Below are 26,850 nucleotides of genomic sequence, written 5' to 3' on the forward strand. Positions count from 1 at the left end.
CTTGCTGTGTCTCTGTCACATAAATAAATAAAAATCTTTTGAAAAAATTTTAAAAAATAGGGGTGCCTGGGTGGCTCAGTGGAATAAGCCTCTGCCTTCAGCTCAGGTCATGATCTCGGGGTCCTGGGATCGAGCCCCTCGTCAGGCTCTCTGCTCTGCAGGGAGCCTGCTCCCTAACCCCCCACCTGCCTCTCTGCCTACTTGTGATCTCTCTCTCTCTCTGTCAAATAAATAAATAAAATCTTTTTTTTTTTTAAAGATTATTTATTTATTTATTTGACAGAGAGAGAGAGAGAGAGAGATCACAAGTAGGCAGAGAGGCAGGCAGAGAGAGAGGAGGAAGCAGGCTCCCTGCTGAGCAGAGAGCCCGATGCGGGGCTCGATCCCAGGACCCTGGGATCATGACCCGAGCCGAAGGCAGAGGCTTTAACCCGCTGAGCCACCCAGGCGCCCCAAATAAAATCTTTTTTAAAAATAAAATAAAAGGGGTGCCTGGGTGGCTCAGTGGGTTAAGCCACTACCTTTGGCTCAGGTCATGATCTCAGGGTCCTGGGATCGAGTCCCACATCGGGCTCTCTGCTCAGCAGGGGGCCTGCTTCCCTTCCTCTCTCTCTGCCTGCTTCTCTGCCTACTTGTGATCTCTGTCTGTCAAATAAATAAATAAAATCTTTAAATAAATAAATAAATAAATAAAAATTAAATTAAAAATTAAAAAATTTTTAGAATTTAAAATTTTTTTTAAAAGAGGCCACAAAATTTTGAATAAAAAAGTAAGCATGCTATGGTATAATAAATAATTACTACTGAGAGAAAAAATGCAGATGCCTGAGTCAAAGAAATTATGTGATGTATTCAAGTCTAGAGAAAAAAAGGTACTGGTCATGGTAAACTGCTATTTAAATTAGTTATAAAATAACACTATGCTTAAAAAACACCCAGCATGACAACCACATTATAAGTGAACTATCTGGGGGCCTGGGTGGCTCAGGCCATGATCTCAGGATTGTGAGATTGAGCCCCATGTCAGACTCTGTGCTAGGCGTGGAGCCTGCTTCAGGCACCTGGGTGGCTCAGTGGGTTAAGCCTCTGCCTTCAGCTCAGGTCATGATCTCAGGGTCCTGGGATCGAGCCCTGCATCGGGCTCTCTGCTCAGCAGAAGCCTGCTTCCCCCCACCTCTCTCTGCCTCTCTGCCTACTTGTGATCTCTCTCTCTGTTAAATAAATAAATCTTTAAAAAAAAAAAAGATTCTCCCTCTTCCCCTCCACTCCAATAAACAAATAAACAAACAAACATACTATGTGTATGTAAACATAATGAGGAGATTCTCTCATTACCTAAAGTATAGCTCAACTCTTTATAAAAGCATGTATGCAGCTCTAAGAACCACAACTTAGAAGAAAACAACTTGGAGCTGGTCCTTCTGAAGTTACAGGACTAGGGAAACACTTGGGGAGGCCCTGAGTCTGCTGTTTTCTTGGTTCACTTCAACAGGCATTTATTATTGAGGTCTCTAACCTCTTAGGGTTCACAATCTTGTTGGGGAAACAAACACGAACAACTGTAAAGAGAACTCGCTCAAGAAGTGCCAAATATCTATGCTGCTAGCATTCAACAAGTAGCTAGATCACACTAAACACTGAAATTATCCAAATTTCCTTGTCATCAATCTGCCAAAGACAAAAAAGAAAGTATAGACAATGCTGATTCTTGAAATAACCTATGTATTTTCACTGAACACTTCCTTATTATAGAATATAAATGGTTTATTGAAGTTGATTCTAATGCTTGTAAAGCATTCTAAAACTGATCCAAAAATGGCAGGCAGTGTGGGAAAACTGAAGTTACAATGGAGGCACAAGAAAGCATTTTACCCCTCCTCATCAGAACACGAATTCACATCACCGCATCCAGGAATCATATACAAGAGTGAGAAGAGAAGGAACAGAGAAACTGACTCCACCTGTGACTCACTCTAAAACCCCAACTCCAGAACCCTTTCTTGCTTCCTTGACAATTTCTGTAAAACACACAAAGGACAACTGTATACTTATACCTAAGTGAAGGAGAGGAGCAGGGGCTATGCTTTGATAGGACTGGCTGAAAAAGCCTATAGAAATATACATTTTTGTTAGTTTAACAGCAAGTTTAGAAGCTCTTTAGCATCATTAAGGTATTAATTAGCTGCTGAATACAGTATTAATATGAATTAAGTCATACCAAAACAACTTAAAAAAGTATTTTCAGGACTTTGTGAAGTGCTAAGTTCAAGGCACTGATACAGTTTGGTACACAGCCACCACTCTGTGAGCAGACAAGCAAAATGTTTTAAGAAAAACATCAAGATAGCTTACACAAATTTTCCCAAAGTCAGAGCCCAGAGTGAAGTTTCAAGGCAAAATAATTTCTATTCTCTTTAAACACCATGCTTACTTATAGTCAATTTTTTTAAAGTATAGTCAACTCTGAATTACTTAATATAGACAAAATAAATTTTACAAAATCCCTCTATAAATCTTAGCGTTGGTATGCTTCATATAGCATCTAGTTTCCTTAGGCCAAAATTAAACAAGTTCCTGAGAACCCAAACCGATGTGGGCAGGGATCAGGGAGAACTAGATTAAGCATCAAGGAAAACAGAAGGTCAAAACGTTTGCTACACATGGATTTGTCCTTCAAGGGTATACCATTCACTCCTACCTGGAAACTATTTAATTAGGCCGACAGGACCAAATTAAGACCCAACATCCCATTTCTTTACAGTTCTTTAAATTATATTTCTTGTCTTTGATTTGAAATTTTATATAAATGTAAAATTAAAAAACCTGAAATCTGGAACACTTACTGCAACAATCACTTATTTTGAAAAGTAACACTCAAGTAAGCAGAGAGAGGGTTAGCTGGGAACACAAGCTCTACTTCTCCACAGATGCCTCATGAATTTCAAAAGCACTGAAAACCTACAGCACATACTCAGCAGAACAGATGAAAACACTGACACTTCATTCACAATTATAGTCTTCCCCAATCTTTATAAAGGTTCCCAAAAAAGGAGCATGTGTTTTACTAAGGATGGACTTGAAGATGCCAGCCCATTCAGCTATTTATAAGCAGGGATAAAAAGATTAAATCGTAAGGTAATACTGGACCCAGTTACTGTACAGGACCGTAGCCAACCATGTGGACGCTCAAGAAAACCTTCTGCCATGCTAAGAACTGAGAGTTCAAAAGGAGGTATCCCAAAAAAATGGACTTTGGTTATTTCGTATGAAAACAGTATCCTGACACATTTCAGTACCATGCATTTATACATTCCAAAAACATTTCTTAAATGTAATTCTCTGGATAAGGCACTGATGTTAAGATGGGAAATCTAAGTAGGTTTCAAAACAAAAACAAAGTAGAACTCCTTGTGATTCAATTCCTAGTCTAGCTAGCATGTTAAAAGTTATAATGCCAGGGCACCTGGGTGGCTCAGTCATTGGGCGTCTGCCTTCAACTCGGGTCATGATCCCAGGGTCCTGGGATTGAGCCCTGCCTCGGGCTCCCTGCTCGGTGGGAAGCCTGCTCCTCCCTCTCCCAATCCCCCTCCTTGTGTTCTCTCTCTCTGTGTCAAATAAATAAATAAAATTAAATTTTAAAAAAGTTATAATGCCACTAGTAATAGGCTGAAGCCGATGCTTCCTGCTGAGAGAGAAAACTTTTTAATGGAAGAAGAGGTGCTAAAGATCACCTTAAGCCTCTGAAATTGCTGTTGTCCCTGTACTGGTGCAACTGGTGGGGCGGGATGAGCATGACTCTGAACCACCTGGCCTCCATGGGGCTGCACAGCAGCTGGGTGATGATGACTGCTATGAACCGCCGCGATGGTGGGCCCGTGACTGCCAGAGCTCTGCGGTACTGCTGACACCTGAGGAGGACAAAATGCAGACAAGAAACTTCAAGGCTTTTGCGTTCTTCCCCAGATGCACACACAAAATGCAGACAAGAAACTTCAAGGCTTTTGCGTTCTTCCCCAGATGCATCTAAAAGATGTGCATGCATATCTTTGCACACACACAGAGAACTACAGATCTTCCTTGGCTTACAATGGTGTTACATCCCAATAAACCCATTTTAGGCTAAAAATATCCGACATCGAAAATGCATTTAATACAGCTACCCTATTGAAAATCATAGCTCAGCTTAGCCTACCTTAACTGTGCTTAGTATACTTACAGTAGCCACAGTTGGGCAAAATCATCTCGTACAAAGCCTATTTTATATGAAAGTGCCAAGTATCTCATAGAATGTGTCGACTAGTATACTGAGAGAAAAACTGGAATGGCATAAGGGTCTTGGTTATTTACCCTCATGATCGCGTACGGGACCAGGAGCTGAGCTGCCACCACCCAGCACCAGAAGAGTAAGGCACTTCGTATTGCCAGCCTAAGAAAAGGTCCAGATTCAAAATTCCAAGTATGGTTTCTACTGTGTATCACTTTCACATTATCATAAAGGTGAAAAATTGAAAGTCAAGCTATCCTAAGTCAGGGACTGTCAGTAATTAGTAGCCCAAATTTCCCATAAAAAGGAACTGGTGAAATGAAATCACCCATATTACAACAGAATTCTCTGCCACTATTAAAATTATATGGCTCAATACTTCTCAAACTATCTATGGCAAAGGACCTGTTTTTTCTTTTCTTAAATTCTAGTCCATCACGGGCCACTACTTTTATAAAATACAATAAAAATAAATTACTACAGAAGTGAAATGAAAAATACGTAAGCCCATAATTTCCATTCCCACATTTTACAGATATATTACAAAATTACTATGTCCAAATCGCTGTGTCTAAATATTCTCAATTTCTGTACACATGTCATTATAGACTAATAAGAAAATATATACATCAGCCATCTGTGGACCACACTTAGAAGAGCACTGATATAGATACATAACATTATAAAATGTTCATAATCTGTAAACTGAATGTATTCATGTGTTGCATACAGACTAAACTTTTAAACATTTCTTTAGAAAAGCACATTACAAAGCAGTATCTATAAATCAATAAAAAGATTTTAAACCTTGGATGACAATAAACAGCAAAATGTTAGCCTTTTATCTTGTGATAATGGGATTAGAGAAGACTTTTATTTTGCTTTGTTTATTTTGCTTACCCTTATTTTCTACTTCTATCCCCATTTGTTTATTTTGCTTATCCTTATCTGCTAAACAAAACTTTCTTCCAAACTGTTAGTGGTTTGGTCTCAGACATAATTATTTTCTACTCTTTCTCTCATCCTCTTATAAGCTTAGAGTGAAATAAAGCATAAGCTTCTTTCCTTCCATTTCTATTGCAAAAATGCTACGTAAAATTTCCAAAGCTTTTTTTATTTCCTATTTCAGAATTGTTAATCACCACAGAAGACAACTAAGGACAATATCCTTGATTTGCACTCTCCAAAATGAGACGAAACAACATGAAACTTAATCTAAGCAGTGGAAGTTGTATACTACAATGTAAGAGAGGATTAGTTTTTTTCAAGTCCCCACAAATTTATAAAGATTCCCCTGGACATGGGGCACCTGGGTGGCTCAGTGGGTTAAAGCCTCTGCCTTCGGCTCAGGTCATGATTCCAGGGTCCTGGGATCGAGCCCCGAATCGGGCTCTCTGCTCAGCAGGGAGCCTGCTTCCCTTCCTTTCTCTGCCTGCCTCTCTGCCTACTTGTGGTCTCTGTTTCTGTCAAATAAATAAATAAAATCTTAAAAAAAAAAAAAAAAAGATTCTCCTGGACAGGGGAGAATGGGAAATAGACAACTACTTACAAATCCACACAAAGTGTATAGTTACACATTAGGAGTAAAAAGAAACTATTTAGACAATTCTGAAAGCTATAATATATCTCTAGCAAGAAGAGTTATTATTCTGAGTTTCTATATTCCAACATGTTATGTTCTAAACAGTTTTTAAAAAGGCTTAATTGGAGCTTATACATACTTGAGATGACTGGTTTTATGTGAACACATTATAGTTTCTAGTATATGAATAGATGCAACTATCCCAAGTACAGGAAACAGTCATCAATCTGTTCAGATACAAGTAATCACCCCAGGAAAACAGCCTTTCTTTCTTCCAAGATCTAACTTAAAAGATTCAATCTGCAACAGTCCTCTGACTGCAACCCTCAGTCCCAAAGGAGGGCATGGTATTACTTCAAGGGGGATCCCTAAGAAAGAATGACACCTAAAGAATCACCATTTCCTACTTCACGTGGATTTCCCTCTTGTTTTTCTTATAATAAATTCTAAGAAATTTATGAAGTTATGGAACTGCTAGATCAAACCGTAATTAAAGAATCTGCCACAAGTGTCAAACTGCTCTCAAAAAAGGTTACGCTAGGGGCGCCTGAGTGGCTCAGTGGGTTAGGCCTCTGCCTTTGGCTCAGGTCATGATCCAGGGGTTCTGGGAGCCCACATCAGGCTCCCTGCTCTGCGGGGAGCTTGCTTCCCCCTCTCTTTGCCTGCCTCTCTGCCTACTTGTAATCTCTGTCAAATAAATAAATAAAATATATTTTAAAAAAAGAAAGGTTAAACTAATTGATGTTTCCAGTAACAGCCAGAACTTTTAAAAAGTCACTAATGAGGTGGCTGAAGGTCTCTCCAGACCAGGTAAATAAATTATGATTCAGACTGACCTAGATTGGAATATTAAAAAGGTAGTGATTTCTTAAAAGTTACCTAGATCTACACATACGTATTCAAGTGCAAAGCTGTCCACTATATATTAAGTGAAAAGAGCAAAGAGAAGAAGAGTATATACTGTATCATTCATATTACATAAAAAGAGAAGTGTAGGTAGGCAGGTGAATATAGGTAACCTAAAAAATCACGAATGGGTTGAAGTCTGAAGGGGCAGAGAAAGAAGGATCATAGAAAGAGGATCATTAAAAAAAAAAACCATGGTGATATTTACTTTCACAATTAAAAAGGGCAGAAAACAAATTTCTTCCATTTCTACAAAACAGTAAACAGATAAGAGATGAAAGATCAGCACTGGTCAGGACATGGAATGATAAAACTCTTCCTCACATGCCCTCAAAACCTGTTGAGTGGTCTGCAATAAGATAAGGAGTTTACACCTGGATGTAAACTAATTGCTTCACTTACTAATAAGCACACTATTTAATTTAGCTGCCTTTGTTTCCCCATGGCCAGACTTTTTTTTAAATAAAAAAAAAAGTAGTACATTGCTTTAAATTCTGGTGCAAGGTTATCTTGTCACGGATTGCCACTGTGAGTACCACTGCACTAGGAGAGACACTCACACAGCAGCACCTTTACAACAGTAAAAATCTGGTAAGAGCCTGAGAGTCCAGCAAAAGAAAAATGGGTAAGTAGCTAGGATATAGTCATGTAATTCACTAAAGAGTGAAAATGACTCAAATATTTACACACAAAAATATGGGTAAGTCTTGGGAACCGCACTGAGTGAAAAAAAGTGAGTTAAAGAAAAAAATATAAGGGTGCCTGCCTGGCTCAGTGGGCAGAGCATGTGACTCTTCATCTCAGGGTTGAAAGTTTGCATCCCAAGGTGGGTGTGGAGATTACTTAAATAAAATCTTTAAGGGGCACCTGGCTAGCTCAGTCGGTGGAGTATGCAACTCTTGATCTTGGGGTTATGAGTCTGAGTTCCACACAGGGTGTAGAGATTACTTAAACATTTAAAAAACAGAAATAACTAAAGAATAATAAAAAATTAAAAACCTGGGTGGTACCCAAGTATACACTGTTTTTGTTATTTGCTGTATCTTACTTAACAGATATCCCATATACGTAATTTTGTATCTAACTGGATGCTTAATCCAATATTTTTTTCACTGGACGAAATCACCAATGCTCCTCCCTTACACTAAGTCCCCGGCTGCGCTCCAGCTCACCTGATAGCTTGGTGTCACAGAGTACTGAATTCCCGTGGCTGACTGCATGGTCTCGGACACTGCTTCATACACAGGAGGGGCAGGGGCAAGCACCCGGTGCTGGTGAGGAAAAGCCTCTGTGCTACCAGGGATCCGACGCTGCTGGGCCGCATACACCGGTGACTCCTGGTCATCCAAACGTCGCTTCATTCTGCGCTCATGCTCAGGGATGCACCACAAAACCTGCAGAAACCAAAAGCACCGACATGCAAACCAGTTCACACATAAATGTGATGTGTACAACAGAGGACTGGGCACCCAAATTTATTAAAAGCTCAATTCCCAAAACCAACTATTGACTTCATCCTGGAGATGATCACTGGCTAGTTTAGGTGCATGCTTGCACACACAGCTCCCACAGTGGATGGTGTTATCACAACTCAAAGACAGAAGTTTAAATAATAACACACTCTCAATTAACTTGGGACTACAGAGTCAAAAAATAATCTCCAATTTAAAAACATGAAAATATACCTTTCTTTTCTTTATTCTCTAGTTTTCTCCTCAAATGCCACCACTCCTAACATCAGTGACATATTCACATGCTACAAAAACATTCAAGTGATTCTAATTCCTCTCAAAACCTAGTACTATAACTGTGGTCTAATTTTTAAAATATCAATAGTTTCAACAATTAAATACAATCATGAAAGAGCAGTAAGAGAACAATGGTTCTAGACTTGCCAATTTAAAGAGCTATGTACATTTCAACAACTTCCTCATTCCATGAGTTTGTTTCTCCAACTATAAAATGACAGGGTTGGAAAAGATCATCTTTAGGTTACTTCCGACTCTAACATTCCTTAACACTAAGGAGATTCCAGAATCCCTTCTTAATAATATTCCTCTGTGGAGGCAGATGCAAAAAGTCTAGTAATATTCTGGGAGGGAATCCAGTCTGGTCTTTTCGGGGCTTTTCCAACAGCCAAAGCTTCTTCAAGGTAGGGTTCTCTACAACTTTGCATTCCCCACAGTCCTACCACTTCACACACTCAAATACTGACCATGCAGAAGGAAAAGAATGAGAGTAATCATTAATATAATAATATTTAGCATATAATGAATCCTAAACACCATTCTACACAATTTATAAATATTACTATAATCCCCACAACAACCCTATAAGCAAGGTGCTGTTATTCTCTATTTTATAAGTGAGGAAACAAACATAATGACGAAGTAAACTGCCCAAGGCTGCATAGCTAATAGGTGAATTTTATTTGATCAACAGGTGAATCTGGTGAATTGATATTCCAGTTTTGGCTGCAGAGCTAACAGGTAAAGGTAGAATATAAATTCACCAAATCTACCTCCAGAGCCTGAATTTTTTTTTTTAAGATTTTATTTATTTATTTGACAGAAAGAGAGATCACAAGTAAGCAGAGAAGCAGGCAGAGAGAGAGGAGGAAGCAGGCTCCCCGCCAAGCAGAAAGCCCAATTCGGGGCTTGATCCCAGGGCACTGGGATTATGACTTGAGCGGAAGGCAGAGGCTTTTTAACCCACTGAGCCACCCAGGAGCCCCTTGAGCCTGAATTCCTAATCACCTCAGTTATCACCTACCTCTCACAGTGTAAGAAATAAAGGGAGAAGAGTCCCTTTACTTAATTAAGACACACATGCACTGAGCAACTTCAGCTTTCTTTGATCTCTCCCACACTTAGCTCATTCATCCTTTCAGGCTCAACCCAACAAAACAGGAAGGCTTGGCAACGTTCACTCTTTAAATTAGCAAATATTCAGGGAGCAGAAATGAAGGAGGTAGGTGTCCTATAAAAGCTTAAAAACTATTTGGGAAGACCATATACAGCCTCACTAGTAATCAAAGAAATATAAAGTAACATGACACTTACCCAAAAGCAACAGGCAGAAATTAAAAGAGAATGATGATACTGAGTGTGGGTGAGGGTATATGGAAATACTACTGGCAGAAGTTTTAACTGGCAGAGACTATGGGTTGGCAACTTATAGTATCCATTAAATTTTTAAAGATTTTATTTGTTTATTTGACAGACCAAAATCACAAGTAGTCAGAGAAGCAGGCGGTGGGTGGGGAAGCAAGCTCCCGCCAAGCAGAAAGCCCAACACAGGGCTCAATCCCAGGACCCTGGGATCACGACCAGAGCTGAAGGCAGAGGCTTTAACCCACTGAGCCACCCAGGCACCCCTCCATTAAATCTTTAAAGTTAAAATGGTCATACCCTTTCACATAGCAATTCCACTTTCAGGTGTCTGTCCTATACATCTGCCAAGTATATTTACTGCAACAAAGTATGAAAAATCTAAATGCCTACCCATAACTGAATGAACTTAATATTAATACATCTATATTGGGTAAACTACGTAGCGTAGCAATTAGAAAGACAGGGGTTCCTCTATAAAGAAAGCCCTCCAAAACATACGATTAAGTGAAAAGAACAAGCTACAGAATATATACAGTGTGATTTCAACACTCACACAGAATGTATTCGTTAACTTTGTGCTTCTCGTTGTAAATTTTGCATCATCAGAAGGAAAAAGCTATAAACAAATACTGAACTCTGGATAAGGATACGCATGCTCAACTACTTAAGTGAAAGTGTACTAATGTTTGAAATTTACTTTGAAATACATTGAGAAATTAGTCTGAATTAATAGATGGAAGAACGGATATATGACAAAGCAAGTACTATAAAATGGTAATGTAAAATCTAGTGTGCACAGGAATATTCACTGTAAAATTCTACCAACTTTGCTGTGTATCTGAAATTGTTTTTTGTTTTTTTTTTTTAAAGATTTTATTTATTTGACACACAGAGATCACAAGTAGGCAGAGAGTCAGGCAGAGAGAGAGAGGGGGAAGCAGGCGAGACGGGGCTCGATCCCAGGACCCTGGGATCATGACCCGAGCTGAAGGCAGAGGCTTTAACCCACTGAGCTACCCAGGCACCCCTGAAATTGTTCTTAATAAAATGTTGGGAGGAAGGGCTAACAATACAAATCAGGTCATGAGCGGTACAAGTAAGTACTATAAATTTGGTAAGGAGTAGAAATGTGTATACTGGAAAAAACTCTACAGAGAAGGTAAATGTTTGGTTATATCCTGAAAATCAGAAATGAATTAGGGCATGGGGGTACACAGGATGAGATTAAAATATTACATTAACTTTAGACGTACAGGTGATAACAAGCCTTTTACAGTCTTTGCCAATTCATTTACTCCACAAATAATTCCCAAGAATCTACACATGCCAGACTCTGTGCTTTATGCGGGGGACCAGTACTGAACAGGACAGATTTCCTGCCCCACAACAAAGTCTTCCAAAAATGACTGTTGTTAAGTCAATGTGCTCTTCCCAAGAGTCCTGTCAGATGGGCACACCCAGAACTTTTATTTAGAGGGAAAGTGACACTCAAAAGAAATTAAGTGATTTGTTCAAGGTCACATGGCAAGGAGCTAGACTCTTTCTCCTTGGAATGCATAACCAATCTGGAGTAGAAATACTGGACAGACAATAGTATCCTTGCTTGCAGAGAGGTCAGTGAAATTCCATACTATCAGTATTCTAATGCCAAATAATGGAGCCACAAGAGTCAGACACAAAGCTACTTTCAAGCCCTGCTTCAGCTGACAGATTTTCATCCGCCACTATGGCCTCCAACGGTTTCAGATTTGGAGCTTACACTGTTATCAGAATTTTAGTCCATGAAGATAGAATTTAAAACAAGGAAACAAGAGGGAAAAAAGCACTTTAAGGGACAGAAATTAGTGAAGAAGGACTAACGTGAACAAACAATGGCAGCGGAACACTTAAAAAGTCATCTGGCCATGTGTTATAATAAAAAGTGGGAATAGCTCCAATTCATCATGCAAAGAAGTCATAATTCCCAAATAAAGCAAGCAGAGCAGGATAATTCTGATATTGCAGGGCAGTCTTCTGGAATAGGACAGAACAACCAGTAAGCCACTGTGTCACATTTCAGATAAATTTTAGAAGGGCAGAAGTAAAAGCTAACACTTTCAGAACGATAAATATAAAAACCAATTTTCTAGTTCTACACCTAAAATGTCTTTCATTACAGTAAAAATTTGGCCTCTTAGAAATCCAGACAGTTCTCCATGCTTATTAAAATCCAAACGGAAAATCCAACTTTCAAGAATCTTATCTTTTCATTTAGATTAAATTTTACAAATTAGGGGCAGCATCTGGGTGGCTCAGTAGGTTAAGCATCCGACACTTGATCTCAGCTCAGGTCCTGATCTCAGGGTTGTGAGATCAAGCCCTGCTTTATTTGTTTATAAAAGTAAGGAATAAATAACAAATAAATTCCATAAACTGGCTTAAACAGAGATGACAGAATTAAAGAAGTAAGAGTGTATGAACAAACTAAATTGCTCTATTATGGAGGCTTTTATGAATACAACTTTCTTTTTGAAATGCATTTAATTTATGGTTGATCCTTTATAATGCCCCTTAATTTTGTACTGTTATCCTGAATTAAACACATTTTTAAGTTCCTTTATTTATGTAATTTAAAAAATCCTCCAAAATTGTTCTTATTGGTGGTCAGCATCACATAAAACCACATTAAAGTGTCAGTTTTAATGGTCAGTTTACATCAATAAATACTGTGGAAAGATGGAAAGTTTCTCTTCAAAAGCAAATAAATTCTTATCAAAGCATATACTGAAATGTAATCATGTACTTTAATCCAGTATAAATGCCCATCAGTCAACCTCAAAACCTGTCCAAAAAACCACTTTTGGAGGGGCACCTGGGTGGTACAGTCAGTTAAGCATTTAATTCTTGGTTTCAGCTCAGGTCCTGATTTCAGAGTTGTGAGGTCAAGCCCTGCATCAGGCTCTGCACTCAGCACTGAGTCTGCTGAAGACCCTCTCTTCCTCTCCCTCTGCCCCGCCCCTGTGTGCCCTCACACACTCTCCCTCTTAAATAAAAATCTTTAAAAAAAAAAAAAAATCCACTTCTGGATTTAAATCTGCTAGAAAAGGAAAAGTGTCCCAAAATAAATGAAAAATGCAATCTACTTAATTTTCCATTTTATACAAAATAATAGCTCCACAAAACAAACAACCCGTTCTTCTTAAAACACAAGATCTAGTAATACCCAAGCACCCTGCATCAGTTTTACATTCTTCTAATGAACTGGGCCTTAACCAGGAGAGTTTGCCAGAACCCCCCACCCCCCACCCCCACCAGCACATCTGTCAATGTCAGAAGCCATTTTGGGTTGTCACAGTTAGGGGACAGGAGTACAACTGACATGTCATGAATTCCCAAACATGCTAAAATGCACAAAATAATCTCCCACAACAAAGAATTATTTGGCCAAAACCTAATATAATGCTACCCCCATTAGGTACAAACCTTTTGAGAGCTTTGGTGGGATTATATCATACTGTGGTATGACAACAATTTTTGCCAAAGTAGCTCAGAACAGTCATCTTGGTTGTTCAAAATATATCACTGTCTTTTTTTCCTTCAGGTTTTATATATTTATTTGACACAGAGAGAGAGAGAGAGAGAGAGAGAGAGATCACAGTAGGCAGAGAGGCAGGAAGAGAGACAGGGGGATGCAGGCTTCCTGCTGAGCTGAGAGCCCGATCACGGGGCTTAATCCCAGGACCCTGAGATCATGACCTGAGCGGAAGACAGAGGCTTAACCCAATGAGCCACCCCATCACTGCTTTTTTTATGACATGTGATTTACCTTGAACCCTTGCTGTATCAGAAAAACTTATTTACCATTTGGGTGAAAAACAACTTTATTAGAAACTTTAGTAAGAATTTAAATAGCATGGGCGCCTAGGTGCATCCAGGTGGCTTAGTCGGTTGGGCACTGGACTTTGATTTCTGCTCAGGTTGTGATCACCCAGTGGTGGTGGGATCAAGTCTTGCACTGGGCTCCACTCTCCATGGAGTAGGCTGGATCTCTCTCCCTCTGCCCCTTCTGCCTGACCCTCCCCCGCATTCACACAAGCACCTGTGCACACACTCTCTCTCTAAATTAAATAAATAAATCTTTAAAAAAAAAAAAAGGGGGTGACTGGGTGGTTCAGTTGGTTAACCGTCTGACTCTTGATTTCAACTGGGGCCATGATCTTAGGGTTGTGAGATCAAGCCCCAGGTTGACCTCCACACTCAGCAGGGAATCTGCTTGAGATTCTCTCTCTCTCTCCCCCTGCCCGTCTACCCCTCCCCCATCTCTAAAATAAAAATAAATAACTTTTCTTAAAGATAATTTATATAGGGGTACTGAGTGGCTCAGTTGGTTAGTGTCTGCCTTTGGCTCAGGTCATAATCCCAGGGTCCTGGGATCAAGTCCCACACAGAGCTCCCTTCTTAGCAGGGAACCTACTTCTCCCTCTCCCTTTCCCCCTGCTGTGCTCTCTGTCAAATAAATAAATAAAATCTTTTTTTTTTAAGATTTTATTTATTTATTTGATAGACAGAGATCACAAGTAGGCAGAGAGGCAGGCAGAGAGAGAGGAGGAAGCAGGCTCCCCACTGAGCAGAGAGCCTGATGCGGGGCTCGATCCCAGGACCCTGAGACCATGACCTGAGCGGAAAGCAGAGGCTTTAACCCACTGAGCCACCCAGGCGCCCCTAAATAAATAAAATCTTTAAAAAAAAAAAAAACTTAAATAGCAAATCCTAATTTTTATTTCCTACTTCCCTGGTTTTGGATATATAAATACCCAAAACAGTTAATATGCTTTAAAATGCAACTGACTGGGGTGCCTGAGTGGCTCAGTGGGTTAAGCCTCTGCCTTTGGCTCAGGTCATGATCCCAGGGTCCTGGGACCAAGCCCCACATTGGGCTCTCTGCTCAGCAGGGAGTCTGCTTCTCCTTCTTCCTCTGCTCCTCTCCCTGCTCATGCTCTCTTCTCAAATAAATCAATACGCTCTTTTAAAAAAATGAATCACCAGTAGCTTGTAATGAATAAAGCTACGTCTGTTGCAAAAATATCTGTAAGAAGAAGAAATGACAAGGACAGAAAATTTCAACTGAGGGGCACCTGGGTGACTCAGTGGGTTAAGCTCAGGTCATGATCCCAGGGTCCTGGAATTGCATGCGGCTCTCTGTTCAGCAGGGAGCCTGCTTCCCCCCTCTCTCTGCCTGCCTCTCTGCCTACTTGTGATCTCTATCAAATAAATAAATAAAACCTTTAAAAATAAAAAAAATAAAATGCAACTGACAAGTCACCAAATATCACACATGAGGTTGGAACATAGTCATTCTGTAAATTCTGATTTCAGATACATCTCTCTATTAAAGTTCTAACTTATCACCACTTTGGGATTTTTTTTTTCTTTTTTTGTATCACCATACACAATACTTTGAAAATTTAATTCTTACTTTTATTGGCAAGGACAATCATCTTCTTTGCCCTACAGCTGCAAGCATTCTCAGTTTTAGGTTAATAAACGCCAATTAGAATGATCTATCTAATGTTTTTTCATTTCTATATCCTGTTTCCTTCCAATCACTTCTGTACACCTGCCTTTAGCAAATGTCCACTCACAAGTCAGTTTCAGTGCATAAACATCCTAGAAGATGAAAGAACACAATCATACACCCTTTTAGCAAATTGAAATGGTTTTGATTCACGTTAAAACACTTCATTCTGAAGTCCTTCCTGCTGAACGACTACCTGGATGATATCATTATTTCTTACCCATCTCTCAAAAATACGTGGTGTACATGTTACGTTCTTCATTCTGAAAAAATGCATCATATTGTCACCTAAAGACTACACAGTCTGCGAAGAGGCACACAGTTACACCACCATCGCCCCAGTCTAGCTGGCTGCTCTGCTGTCTGCTGGACTGTGTCTCTCTACTAGCTCTTCTGATACCTGTGAAGGGTTTTCCTCTGTTTTTATTTCTCTTTGCCATTACAGGAGGCAAAAAAATGAAAGATTACCAAATACGTTCCCTGAAAGCTTAAAAAAGTTGTAAAAATAGTATAAAAAATGGTCATATACCTTTCACTCAGATTCCCAAGCTGCTAATGTCTTACAGATTGTTTAAGATGGTATCTCCCAACTTTTTGTACACCATCTTGGAAGATGCTGTAATGCTTCAGACAAAGCAGTAAGAAAACTGAAGTGTATAGTGATGATTTATTTTACCACTGCATTATCCTTCTAGGCAATGCCATCATTCTTCCCTTTTATTATTTTACTCTTTTTTAGTGTAACACGGAATAATTGATGAGCGGTGATGAAATAATTCGTAGGATGATGAAATACCAAAATGTTTCAAGCTATAGAAAACTAAGATCATTAAGATCCCATAATATAGGGACACCTGGGTGGCTTAGTCAGTTAAGAGTCTGTCTTTGGGGGCCCCTCAGTGGCTCAGTGGGCTGAACCCTTTGCCTTCGGCTCAGGTCATGATCCCAGGGTCCTGGGATCGAGCCCCGCATCGGGCTCTCTGCTCAGCAGGGAGCCTGCTTCCCTTCCTCTCTCTGCCTGCCTCTCTGCCTACTTGTGATCTATCTGTCAAATAAATAAATAAATACAATCTTTAAAAAAAAAAAAAAGTTGTCTGTCTTCAGCTTGGGTAGTGATACCGAGGTCCTGGGATCAAGTCCCATGTTGGGATCCCTGCTCAGCGGGGAGCCTGCTTCTCCCTCTGCCGCTCCCCCTGCTTGTGCTCTCTCTGGCAAATAAATCAGTAAAAAGTTTTAAAGATCCCATAACCTAGTTCAGATGTATAAATGGTAATAGCTAAAATGAGTTTATCTCATTAAAATGAAAATAAGTAAATTCTCTCTTTGGTATAAAACAGACTGAACATAAATAACAGAAGATAAGCTAGCTACAGCTATGAAGAAAGCATTGTAATTATGACCTGAGGAGTGCCTGGGTAGCTCAGTCAGTTAAGCATCCAATTCCTAATTTTGGCTCAGGTCATGATCGCAGGATCATGAGATCAAGCCCCGACCTTGGGCCCCATGCTGAGTGTGGAGCCTGCTTACAATTCTCTCTCCTGCCCTCTCTCTATGCCCCTCCTCACCTACACTCTCTTGATCTCTCTTGAAAAAGAATAGGACTTGAGACAGTTAACAGGACAGGTAGATGTGTCACTTAACCTCATCCTGTATTTACTCTATTAGCTGTCTGCCCCCACACAGGCCTGGGCACAGACACCTTTAACAAGCTTTGTATTCTCCCCTGTGCACAGCATACAGTCTTGCCTATGGCAAAATTCAAATCACTCCCTCATTCATACAGGCACCCTCTAATATTTATTGAGCCCACAGTACGTCCCAGGCATTCTTCTTGGAGCTAGGGAAATAGCAGTAAACCAAAAAGTCTCCTTCTTCATGAAGTTTACATGAAGAGGGAGAAAAAGACAGTACACAAGGTGTTCAGAATACTAGACAGTGACAAGCACTAAGAAGAAAAAGAGAAGGGTTTTTGAAATTTTACGTAAGAGTGACTAAAGAAGACCTCACTGATACAGTAACTTTTGGGTAAAAGAAGTGGAGAGCTAACCATGTGGAAATCAGTGAGGAAGAATTATAGGCAGAAGGAAAAGGAAATGCAAAGACCCTGATGCATATATGTGCTTAATATTTTCCAAGAACAGCAAAAAGGCTGTATAACTGGAACAGAATGAAGGAAAAAACAGACTGATAGAAAATGCAGTCAGAGAGGTAATGGAGTTGGGGACAGTGGGTAAGGAGCATACTGTGTTTGTTCTCAGAAGTCGTAATGAGGATTCAAGCTTAATCACCAGACTGACCTGGGAAGCCACTGGTGGGTTTCAAGCAGAAAAGTGACATGGTCTGATAAGGTTTTAAAAGACTCACTTGGACTGTTGTGCTAAGAACAGCCCAAGAGGAGCTGAATAACAAAGCAGAGGGAACACTTAAGGTAACTGAAACAATTCAAGTTAGAGATGTACTTACATTCACTGCTACAGTTGGGAGTAGGGTGGTGGTGGTGGTGGTATTTAGTGATCAAATTCTGAGTAGTACTTTGAATATAGAGCAAAAAGGACTTACTGAAGATTAAATACAAGTAAGACAGAAAAAAAGAGGTCAAAATGCCTATTAAATATCCAAGAAGAAATATGAAGTGGGCCACGGGTTATGCTCATCTATAGTACAGGGGAGAGGTCCGCAATTAAAGGAAGCTGGGAGTTATCAGCATTGTTTGGATTTTAGAAAGGTGAGAATATACAAGGTAACTCTCCTTAATTAAGCACATTCCCATCTCTGCACCACGTGAGACAGTCTAGACCGGGCTGGTGGCTATTAATCAGTTGTGGAACCAAACTTCCCAAACAAACAAAAAATTCTTACGCTTCAGAACTGCAGATAGGGATTACAGACATATATGTATCTTTCATTAGCCCACCAGTCTGCAAGGGTATCATATCAGCAGGACTGAGGAAGTACCCACAGCCATGATGCTCTAAGTACAAATAACATGCAGACACACAAGACAGAAAGGTGATGAGTAGTACAAAAACAAAATAAGGGAAGGGCAAAAAAAGAGACGTATGCCTTCAAATTGCTACTAATAAATGCTTAACTCTGAAGTCATTTGCAACTAAAGAGATGTAGTTAACAAACTTTAAAATGCAATTTGAGTTCAGTTCGTGTACTTTTTATTACCTATTATGTGCCAATATTATTCTAGGCACAGAGGCTATCACAAAAATTAAGTTCCAGCCTAGATGGGCTAAGTTAGTGGTACAGCTCTTGCTAAGGAAAACCAGTTGCCCCACAAATGTATAGGGGCAAAAACCTCTATACGTTTGATTATATTTGACAACAAATCTCACTAGGCATGTCTTCTGAAGAGAGACCCCAAAATAAAATTACATAATTAAAGGAAGCCAAGGTTTTCTGGTATTTTTAATATGTTGTTAAAAGACAATTAAGACAGATAACTGTCTAAATACAATTCGAATTTACACTTAGGGGTGCCTGGGTGGCTCACTTGGTTACACATCGGACTCTGGATTTTGGCTCAGGTCATGATCTCAGGATCATGAGATCAAGCCCCACATTGGGCTCTGTGCTGAGCAGTGTCTCCTTGTCCCTCTCCCTCTGCTCTCCCTCGCCCACCCCTGCTTTTTCTCTCTCAAATAAATAAAATCTTAAAACAAAAAAGTGGCAGGAGGCACCTTGGTGGCTCAGTCAGTTAAACATTCAACTCTTTTTTTTTTTTTAAAGATTTTATTTTTTCATTTGACAGAGAGAGATCACAAGTAAGCAGAGAGGCAGGCAGAGAGAAAGGAAGGGAAGCAGGCTCCCTGCTGAGCAGAGAGCCCGATGCGGGACTTGATCCCAGGACCCTGAGATCACGACCCGAGCCCAAGGCAGCGGCCTAACCCACTGAGCCACCCAGGCGCCCCTAAACATTCAACTCTTGATCACAGCTCAGGTCTTGATCTCTAGGTCATGAGTTCACAACCCACGTCAGAGGGAACCTACCTTTAAAAAAAAAAAAAAAAAAAAAGTGGCACAAACCCAAAATTATTTGAAATGTTTGTAAATAAGATAAAGCAATAATGGCAGAATACACTATCCTGCTGGATACGCTGCTGAATAACCTTAACCTTAACAAAAAAAGTATCCAAAAGTATTACTTGAGCTGTAACCAGAAAAAGATAAAAATCCCAAGATATTACTTTTACTACTCACTTAACTGAAGTAGAACTAGGAAGGCACGTGAAGGAACGGAAGTATTAGGAAACAATTGCTGGCCATATTAGCATATCTAGAGTTTCACATGGTAGCAGTAACATATGTGCCAAGTCCATAATTTCTTCACTATGATTCTTATTCTTAAACACCTTCCAAAGCAGTAAAAGCAATCAGGTCTATAAACTGAAAAGAGAACAAGATTCACAAACTCTAGAAGAGACTACAATTCATGTGTGAATTTCAACATAATGCCACTCTTTCTAAAAGACACTCTCCCAAAACACTCTCTAGGGGTACTCTGAGATGTCTAAGTTCATACATTCAACAACCTGCTTCAACTGGATCTATGATTTCAAGCTTCATCCTCCTGCTGCTCATTCAGTGTCATCTCCTCCTCCACCCCAAAAGTAGGGTCTCCCTCCTCTGAATTCCTTTCAGCTCTCTATAGTTGACTCTTACAGGACTCAATCTCCACTGATGTGTAATAAAATCATCATGTAAATATCTGCCTTTCCTTCTAAGAATGTAAACTTTTCTGGGACAAAGATTCTTCCTGTGTCAGACCAGGGCTACTTAAGAAGGTGGTCAAGAAATGGGTGTTGACCCAGTTCCCATTTAGAATCAGAGTTCCAGTCTTTTCCCTCAGAGCTGCTTTCAAAAGCACAATGCTGGGTCCTCAAAAAATTAAACACAGAATTATCATTTGATCCAGCAATTCCACTTCTGAGTATATACCCAAAAGAATTCAAAGCACGTACTTGAAGAAGTATTTATATATCCATGTTCTCTGCATTATTCACAATAGCCAAGAGGTGGAAACAAACCAAATGCCCACCGATATGTGAATCACTAAAAAGTGATATATACATATAATGGAATATAATTCACCGTTAAAAAGGAAGGTAATTCTGATATGTGCTACAACATGGATAAACTCTTGAGGACATTATTCTAAGTGAAGTAAGCCAGACACAAAAGGACAATTACTGTAGGACTCCACTTAAATATCAAGAACCTAGAGCAGTCAAACTCACACAAACAAAGTAGAATGGCTGTTGCTAGGGGCTGGGGAGAGATTTAAAGGGCCTGTTGGGGTGTTGAGTTTGGGGTGCCTGGGTGGTTCAGTCCATTAAGCGACCAACTCTTGATTTCAGTTCAGGTCATGATCTCAGGGTCCTGAGATCGAGCCCCACAGAGGGCTCTGCACTCAGTGGGGAATCTGCCTCTCTCTTTCCCTTCCTCTCCCTCTGCCCCCCTACTTCATGCACACACTCATGAGCTAAAATTATAACATGCTTAAAGATAGATAGATAGATAGACAGATAAAGGAGCTGCTGTTTGTTGGGTACAGAGTTTCAGTTTGGAAAGATGAAAAAGTTCTGGAAGGATAGTTGTAATGGTTGCACAACAAAGTGAGTGTACTTAATGCCACTAAATTGTACACTTAAAAATAGCTGAAACGGTAAATTTTGTTACATATGTTTTACCTCATGTTTACATATGTTTTACCTCAACTGTTTTTAAAAGTACACTGCTCCTTCACTGTTTACTATCCTTAGACCAGACACAAATGAAGTGTACAATTAAGAGCAGGGACTCTGGAACCAGAACACCAGGGTTCATACCTATCATGGCCACTTACCACAGTTCTAACCTCTCTGTATCATTGTTTCTTCATCTTTAAAACATGGACTTCACAGTATCCACTAGACAGGGTTATCATGAAGATTAAATGGATTAATAAATGTACAGTGCCAGGGGCACCTGGGTGGCTCAGTGGGTAAAGCCTCTGCCTTCAGCTCAGGTCATGGTCTCAGGGTCCTGGGATCGAGCCCCGTATCAGGCCCTCTCCTCTGCTCAGCGGGGAGCCTGCTTCTACCTCCCTCTCTGCTTACCTCTCTGCCTACTTGTGGTCTCTTTCTCTCTCAGTCAAAAAAATAAATAAAATCTTAAAAAAAAAATAATAAATAAATGTACTGCCTAACTCAGTGCCTGGGACATAATGGCTCAATAAATGGAAGTTCTTACTGGGGTGTGTGGGTGGCATAGTCAGTTAAGACTCCCACTCCTGGGTGGGCACCTGGGTGGCTCAGTCGTTGACTGTCTGCCTTCGGCTCAAGTCAAGATCCCAGGATCCTGGATCCAGCCCCACATCGGGCTCCCTGCTCAGAGGGAAGCCTGCTTCTCCCTCTCCCACTCCCCCTGCTTGTGTTCCCTCTCTCGCCATCTCTCTCTCTCTCTCTCTCTCTCTCTCTCTCTGTCAAATAAATAAATAAATCTTAAAAAAAAAAAAAAAAAAGCCTCCCACTCTTGGTTTCAGCTCAGGTCCTAATCTCAACCTGAGCTGGTGCACAGTCTGCTTGAGATTCTCTCTCCCTCCCCCTCTGCCCCCTCAGCTTGTGTGTGCATGCTCTCTCTTTCTAGGATAAATAAATCTTTATATTTTAAATTTTTTAAAAGATTTTATTTATTTATTTGTCAGAGAGAGAGAGAAGCGAGAGTGAGCACAGACAGAGTGGTAGACAGAGGCAGAGGGAGAAGCAGGCTCCCCGCCGAGCAAGGAGCCCGATGTGGGACTGATCCCAGGTTGCCGGGATCATGACCTGAGCCAAAGGCAGCGGCTCAACCCACTGAGCCACCCATGTGTCCCTATTTTTTTAATTAAAAATAAGTCTTTGGGGGTACCTGGGTGGCTCAGTGGGTTAAGCCTCTGCCTTCAGCTGAGGTCATGATCTCAGGGTCTTGAGATCGAGCCCCGCACCGTGCTCTCTGCTCAGCGGGGAGCCTGCTTCCCTCTCTCTGCCTGCCTCTCTGCCTACTTGTGATCTCTGTCAAATAAATAAATAAAATCTTAAAAAAAAATAAAAGTAAATCTTTGGAAAAAAATGAAAGTCATTTTTTTTTTTTAAAGATTTTATTTATTTATTTGACAGAGAGAGATCACAAGCAGGCAGAGAGGCAGGCAGAGAGAGAGAGGAGGAAGCAGGCTCCCTGCTGCGCAGAGAGCCTGATGCGGGCCTCGATCCCAGGACCCTGAGATCATGACCTGAGCCGAAGGCAGCGGCTTAACCCACTGAGCCACCCAGGCGCCCTGAAAGTCATTTTTCAAGCAGAGGGTACAGTTCTAAAAAGCATGTTAATAGGGCACCTGGGTGGCTCAGTTGGTTAACCGGCTGGCTCTTGACTGCAGCTCAGGTTATGATCTCAGGGTCCTGGGATGGAGCCCCAGCACTAGGTTCTGTGCTCAGGGGTGAGTCTGCTTGAGGATTCTCTCTCTCCCTCTACGCCTGCGCCCACTGCACTCCTCCACCCACCTTGCGCATGCACATTCTCTCAAATAAATCTCTTTTTTAAAAAATAAAAAGTGGGGAGCCTGGGTGGCTCAGCGGGTTAAGCCTCTGCCTTCGGCTCAGGTCATGATCTCAGGGTCCTGGGATCGAGCCCCACATCGGGCTCTCTGCTCAGCAGGGAGCCTGCTTCCCCTCCTTCCTGCCTGCCTCTCTGACTACTTGTGATCTCTGTCAAATAAATAAATCTTTAAAAAAATTTCTTTTTAATTAAAAAAATAAAAAGCATGTTAACTATCATTTTTAGGAGAATCTACAGAAAGTAAAGCTTAACAACTCTTAGTAGTATTACTCAGAAGAGGAAGAAAGCCTTTTAATTTTTTTAAAGACTTTATTTATTTGTCAGAGAGTGAGCAAGAGCAAGAGAGGGCAAGCAGCAGGCAGAAGGAAAGGCAGGCTCCCTGCCCAGGAAGGAGCCCAGTGCCAGACTCGATCCCATGACCCCAGGATCATGACCTGAGCCAAAAACAGACCCCCAACTGAGCTACGCAGGCAGCCCCAGAAAGCCTTTTAAAACCCTTCACTAGGGGGGCCCAGGTGGCTCAGTTTTGCTCAGGTCATGATCCCAGGGTCCTGGCTGAACCACGAGTAGGGCTCCCTGCTCTGCCAGAAACCTGCTTCTCCCTCTCCCACTTCCCCTGCTTGTGTTCCTCTCCTGCTGTCAAATAAATAAATAAATAAATAAATAAATAAAATCTTTTTTTAAAAAAATAAATAAATAAAGTACGTAACCAGATTACTGAATGACAGGGACATAATCTTTTTTTTTTTTTTAAGATTTCATTTATTTATTTGACAGAGAGAAATCACAAGTAGACAGAGAGGCAGGCAGAGAGAGAGAGAGGGAAGCAGGCTCCCTGCTGAGCAGAGAGCCCAATGCGGGACTCGATCCCAGGACCCTGAGATCCTGACCTGAGCCGAAGGCAGCGGCTTAACCCACTGAGCCACCCAGGCGCCCCGGGACATACTTTTAATTCGACTAAAATTCGCAGCCATTAACATCTGCCTTGGAAAGATCTCCAGTTATCTTGTCTGTATTTCAGATGTAAACAGACTAAGCTTTGCCAATAATCTTATCAAATTACTACATACCTCTTTGCTTAACAAATAAGAAAAACAATCTTACTCCATGGTAAAACCATCTTAATTACAAAATGCCAATCTATCTAATCTAGGGTCTTAACTCTGACAAAACTATAGTAACTATCATACTGATATTTGGAGAGCTAAGAAGCATTTATAAAAACTTTCCTAATATAGTATAACCAGGTTCTTACTTGAATCCTTAAAGCGTATCTGGGACTTCTGATCATGGTGCCCCAAGAGACAACATATTAAGGGCATGACTTAGGTTTTCCGTGTTTCCCAGCAGACAGCACTGCAAATGGTGGGAACAACTATGTGTTGACCAAATCTTCCTCAGTGGTAGACTGTACTATCATCACTATCTTTGGCAATCTATAACATCAGAGAAAACACCCAGGCTTTCTGTCTCCATGCCAATTCTACTACCGTCACAACTGCTCAAATGAAAAAGCTACCTCTGCCATTGCTACTTCCTTAACTGAGATGGGACTTACTCTCTTCTCATGAATATGGGCCAGGACATCAAGCTCTCAGTCCCAACTGAACAAAGCACAAATCCAGAATTTAACTTCAGTTCAGGTACCAGCCAGAGGGTTTACTCAGATTTTCGTCTATAAATATATTCCTTTGCATTTATTTTCTCATGAAAAAATATAAAAAACACATAATTTCTCTTAAGAAAAAAGAATGTATCAATTCAAAGCAAAAAACTCATTTAAAATCATTCATTATGGGGCACCTTGCTGGCTCAGCCAGAAGACCATGCGACTCTTATCTCCTGAGCTCGATCCCCATGTTGGGTGTAGAGCTTACTTAAAAAAAAAAAAAAAAAAAAAAATTAAACAGTTCATTAAACATGAAACGTCGTAAGGCAACTCCCCAAAACAGGTCAGAGGGCAATGCTACAAAAGTCACATACAAGCCCTCGGCTTCACCCTGTTAACAAAACGGCAAGAATGCTGTTTTACAGAATATTAACAGAATTATACAAAACCATAAGAGGAGACTTTTCAAGAATACCTATAGTTACCTAAATTGCAACTTATTTCTTTGTGAAATTAAGCTCACATAGCAGAACCACCTGTATATACAATGAAAGCATTTAAAAATGTAACAGCCGAAGAAATCAGAGTATTTTATTCAGAATTTTTTAAAATCACCATCTTTTATGAACACATCGTTTTAAATAGTAAAATGTAAATCCAACCCTTCCTTTCCTATATCTCCGCCTAGTTAAAGACTTTTTCTGGCTAACTGGATTTGAAGTCCTAAGGCACCTAACAGTGGCCAAGTCCAACTACCCACTACCCTATTGGCTCAAAGGAAACCCCGCCCCGAACAGCCACAGTAACTGAACATCAAGGGAACTCCAAGAAAGGTTGTCCCCAGCTACATTTCCAGTGTCTGATGACTCTCCGCCCCTCCCCCCCATCACCGCTGCGGAAGCATGGTCACAGCACGAGCAGCCACTCCACCGCAAGACTCCAACGAAAGGACCTTGAGCACCTCGCCCCAATAATTACAATTCGGGGAAGGGGGAGTGGCAGTGATCATGCTCCCAATCTCCAAGGCTGAGCGGTGCCATCGACGCTGCGTGGAGCTAAGCAGAGACAACAGCTCTGGCACCCAGTTCTCCTGCCCCAGGCAAAAGGCATGGCCGAGCCACAGGAGTAAGTACTGACACCTCCGCAGCTCAGAGTCGGCGGGAGCCCCTCCCATCCCACGGAGACGTAGGGCGGGGCAGATCTGGGCGCCGCGACTCCAAGCCAGACCGGACAGCGGGCTTTCCCGAACCCCGCCTCACTTGCCAAGGAGGCGGAAACCGGGGGGAAGGGGAGGACTGCCTGGGGGAGTGGCATCGCCGCTCCGTACGGCCCCTCCGGCCAACCGGATCCCGAGAAGGCGGAGGAAAGCCGACTTCACGCCCCCTCCCAGCCGCGCCCCGAACCCACACGCGGGAGACCCCTTGATCGTCCCCCAACCCCAGCATGCCAGTGCGCGGCTGCCCAGCCGAGGCCCCGCCCACCTCGGGAAGACAGGAGGGGTGGTCGACCGCAAACAGCACTTAGCCAGGGCCGCCCCGCCCCTTTCTCCACAATCGCACGCGCGCGCCGGCCCCGCCCCTGAACGGCGGCGCGAGAGCCCGCCCCCTCCGCGCGCACCGGGACTACGCTCTCCTCCCCCTCCCGCACGAAGAGCTACCCCGCTCCGCCCCCCCACCCCCCTCACACATCCACACACCTCCCGCCCGCCTGCTCTACGGGAAGCCGAGGAGGTCAGCCCCCCCCAAAAAATACACACCCTAGAGTCCAGCGTACCCGCCACCAGGCTCCCCGCCCCGACCCTGGCCCGGCGTGCTCTCACCGCAAAGCTGCTCTGGCCGCTCCTCTCTGCGTGTCCCTCTCGGCGTGAGCCTTGGGCTCAGCAGGGAGGCCCCGAGAACGGCGCAGACACAGGCCCGCCGAAGCGGACTGGCAGCCTCCTCTCCGCTAACGAAACGGTCACAGGCCCCGGTGCCCAGACTGGGAAGGAGGGAGGGAGGGAGGGAGGGAAACTCCGAGGGGGGAAGGGGAGGGGGGGAAAGATGGAGAAACCGTCTCCGCCGCCTCTACCGCCGCGGCCGCTTCTCTGTTACCCGGGAAATCCCGCCCACTCCCCCGGCCCGCCCCGCAGAGGGAAGACTCAACTTCGCTCCACCACAGGCCGCATTATCCGCCCGTCAAAGGTTTAACCAATCGCTGTGCCCTGCCTGCCGGCTGCCCGCCCCTTCCCCCTCGGCTGGGAGG

General features: G+C 41.9%; 1 protein-coding gene across 2 annotated transcripts in view; it reads right to left on the reverse strand.

The window, feature by feature from the left end:
* Positions 1 to 26,658, reverse strand: part of LOC122897967 (paired amphipathic helix protein Sin3a-like) — a 52,344-nt gene extending 25,686 nt beyond the window's left edge. Inside the window, exons 1-3 of one of the 2 annotated variants that reach the window (XM_044236148.1) lie at positions 26,429 to 26,658; positions 7,925 to 8,146; positions 3,732 to 3,908 (exon numbers count right to left, since the gene is read on the reverse strand). In XM_044236148.1, coding sequence (XP_044092083.1) covers positions 3,732 to 3,908; positions 7,925 to 8,113 — 366 coding nt within the window. In that variant the 5' untranslated portion in view covers positions 8,114 to 8,146; positions 26,429 to 26,658. Of the gene's footprint in view, positions 1 to 3,731; positions 3,909 to 7,924; positions 8,147 to 19,628; positions 19,650 to 26,428 lie in introns of those variants that run through there. The other variant, XM_044236149.1, reaches the window with a different exon arrangement.
* Between the last annotated feature and the right edge of the window lie 192 nt (positions 26,659 to 26,850).

This window comes from Neovison vison, unplaced genomic scaffold (genome assembly GCF_020171115.1).
Source record: "Neovison vison isolate M4711 unplaced genomic scaffold, ASM_NN_V1 Scaffold_048, whole genome shotgun sequence".
Classification (NCBI taxonomy): Eukaryota; Metazoa; Chordata; class Mammalia; order Carnivora; family Mustelidae; genus Neogale; species Neogale vison.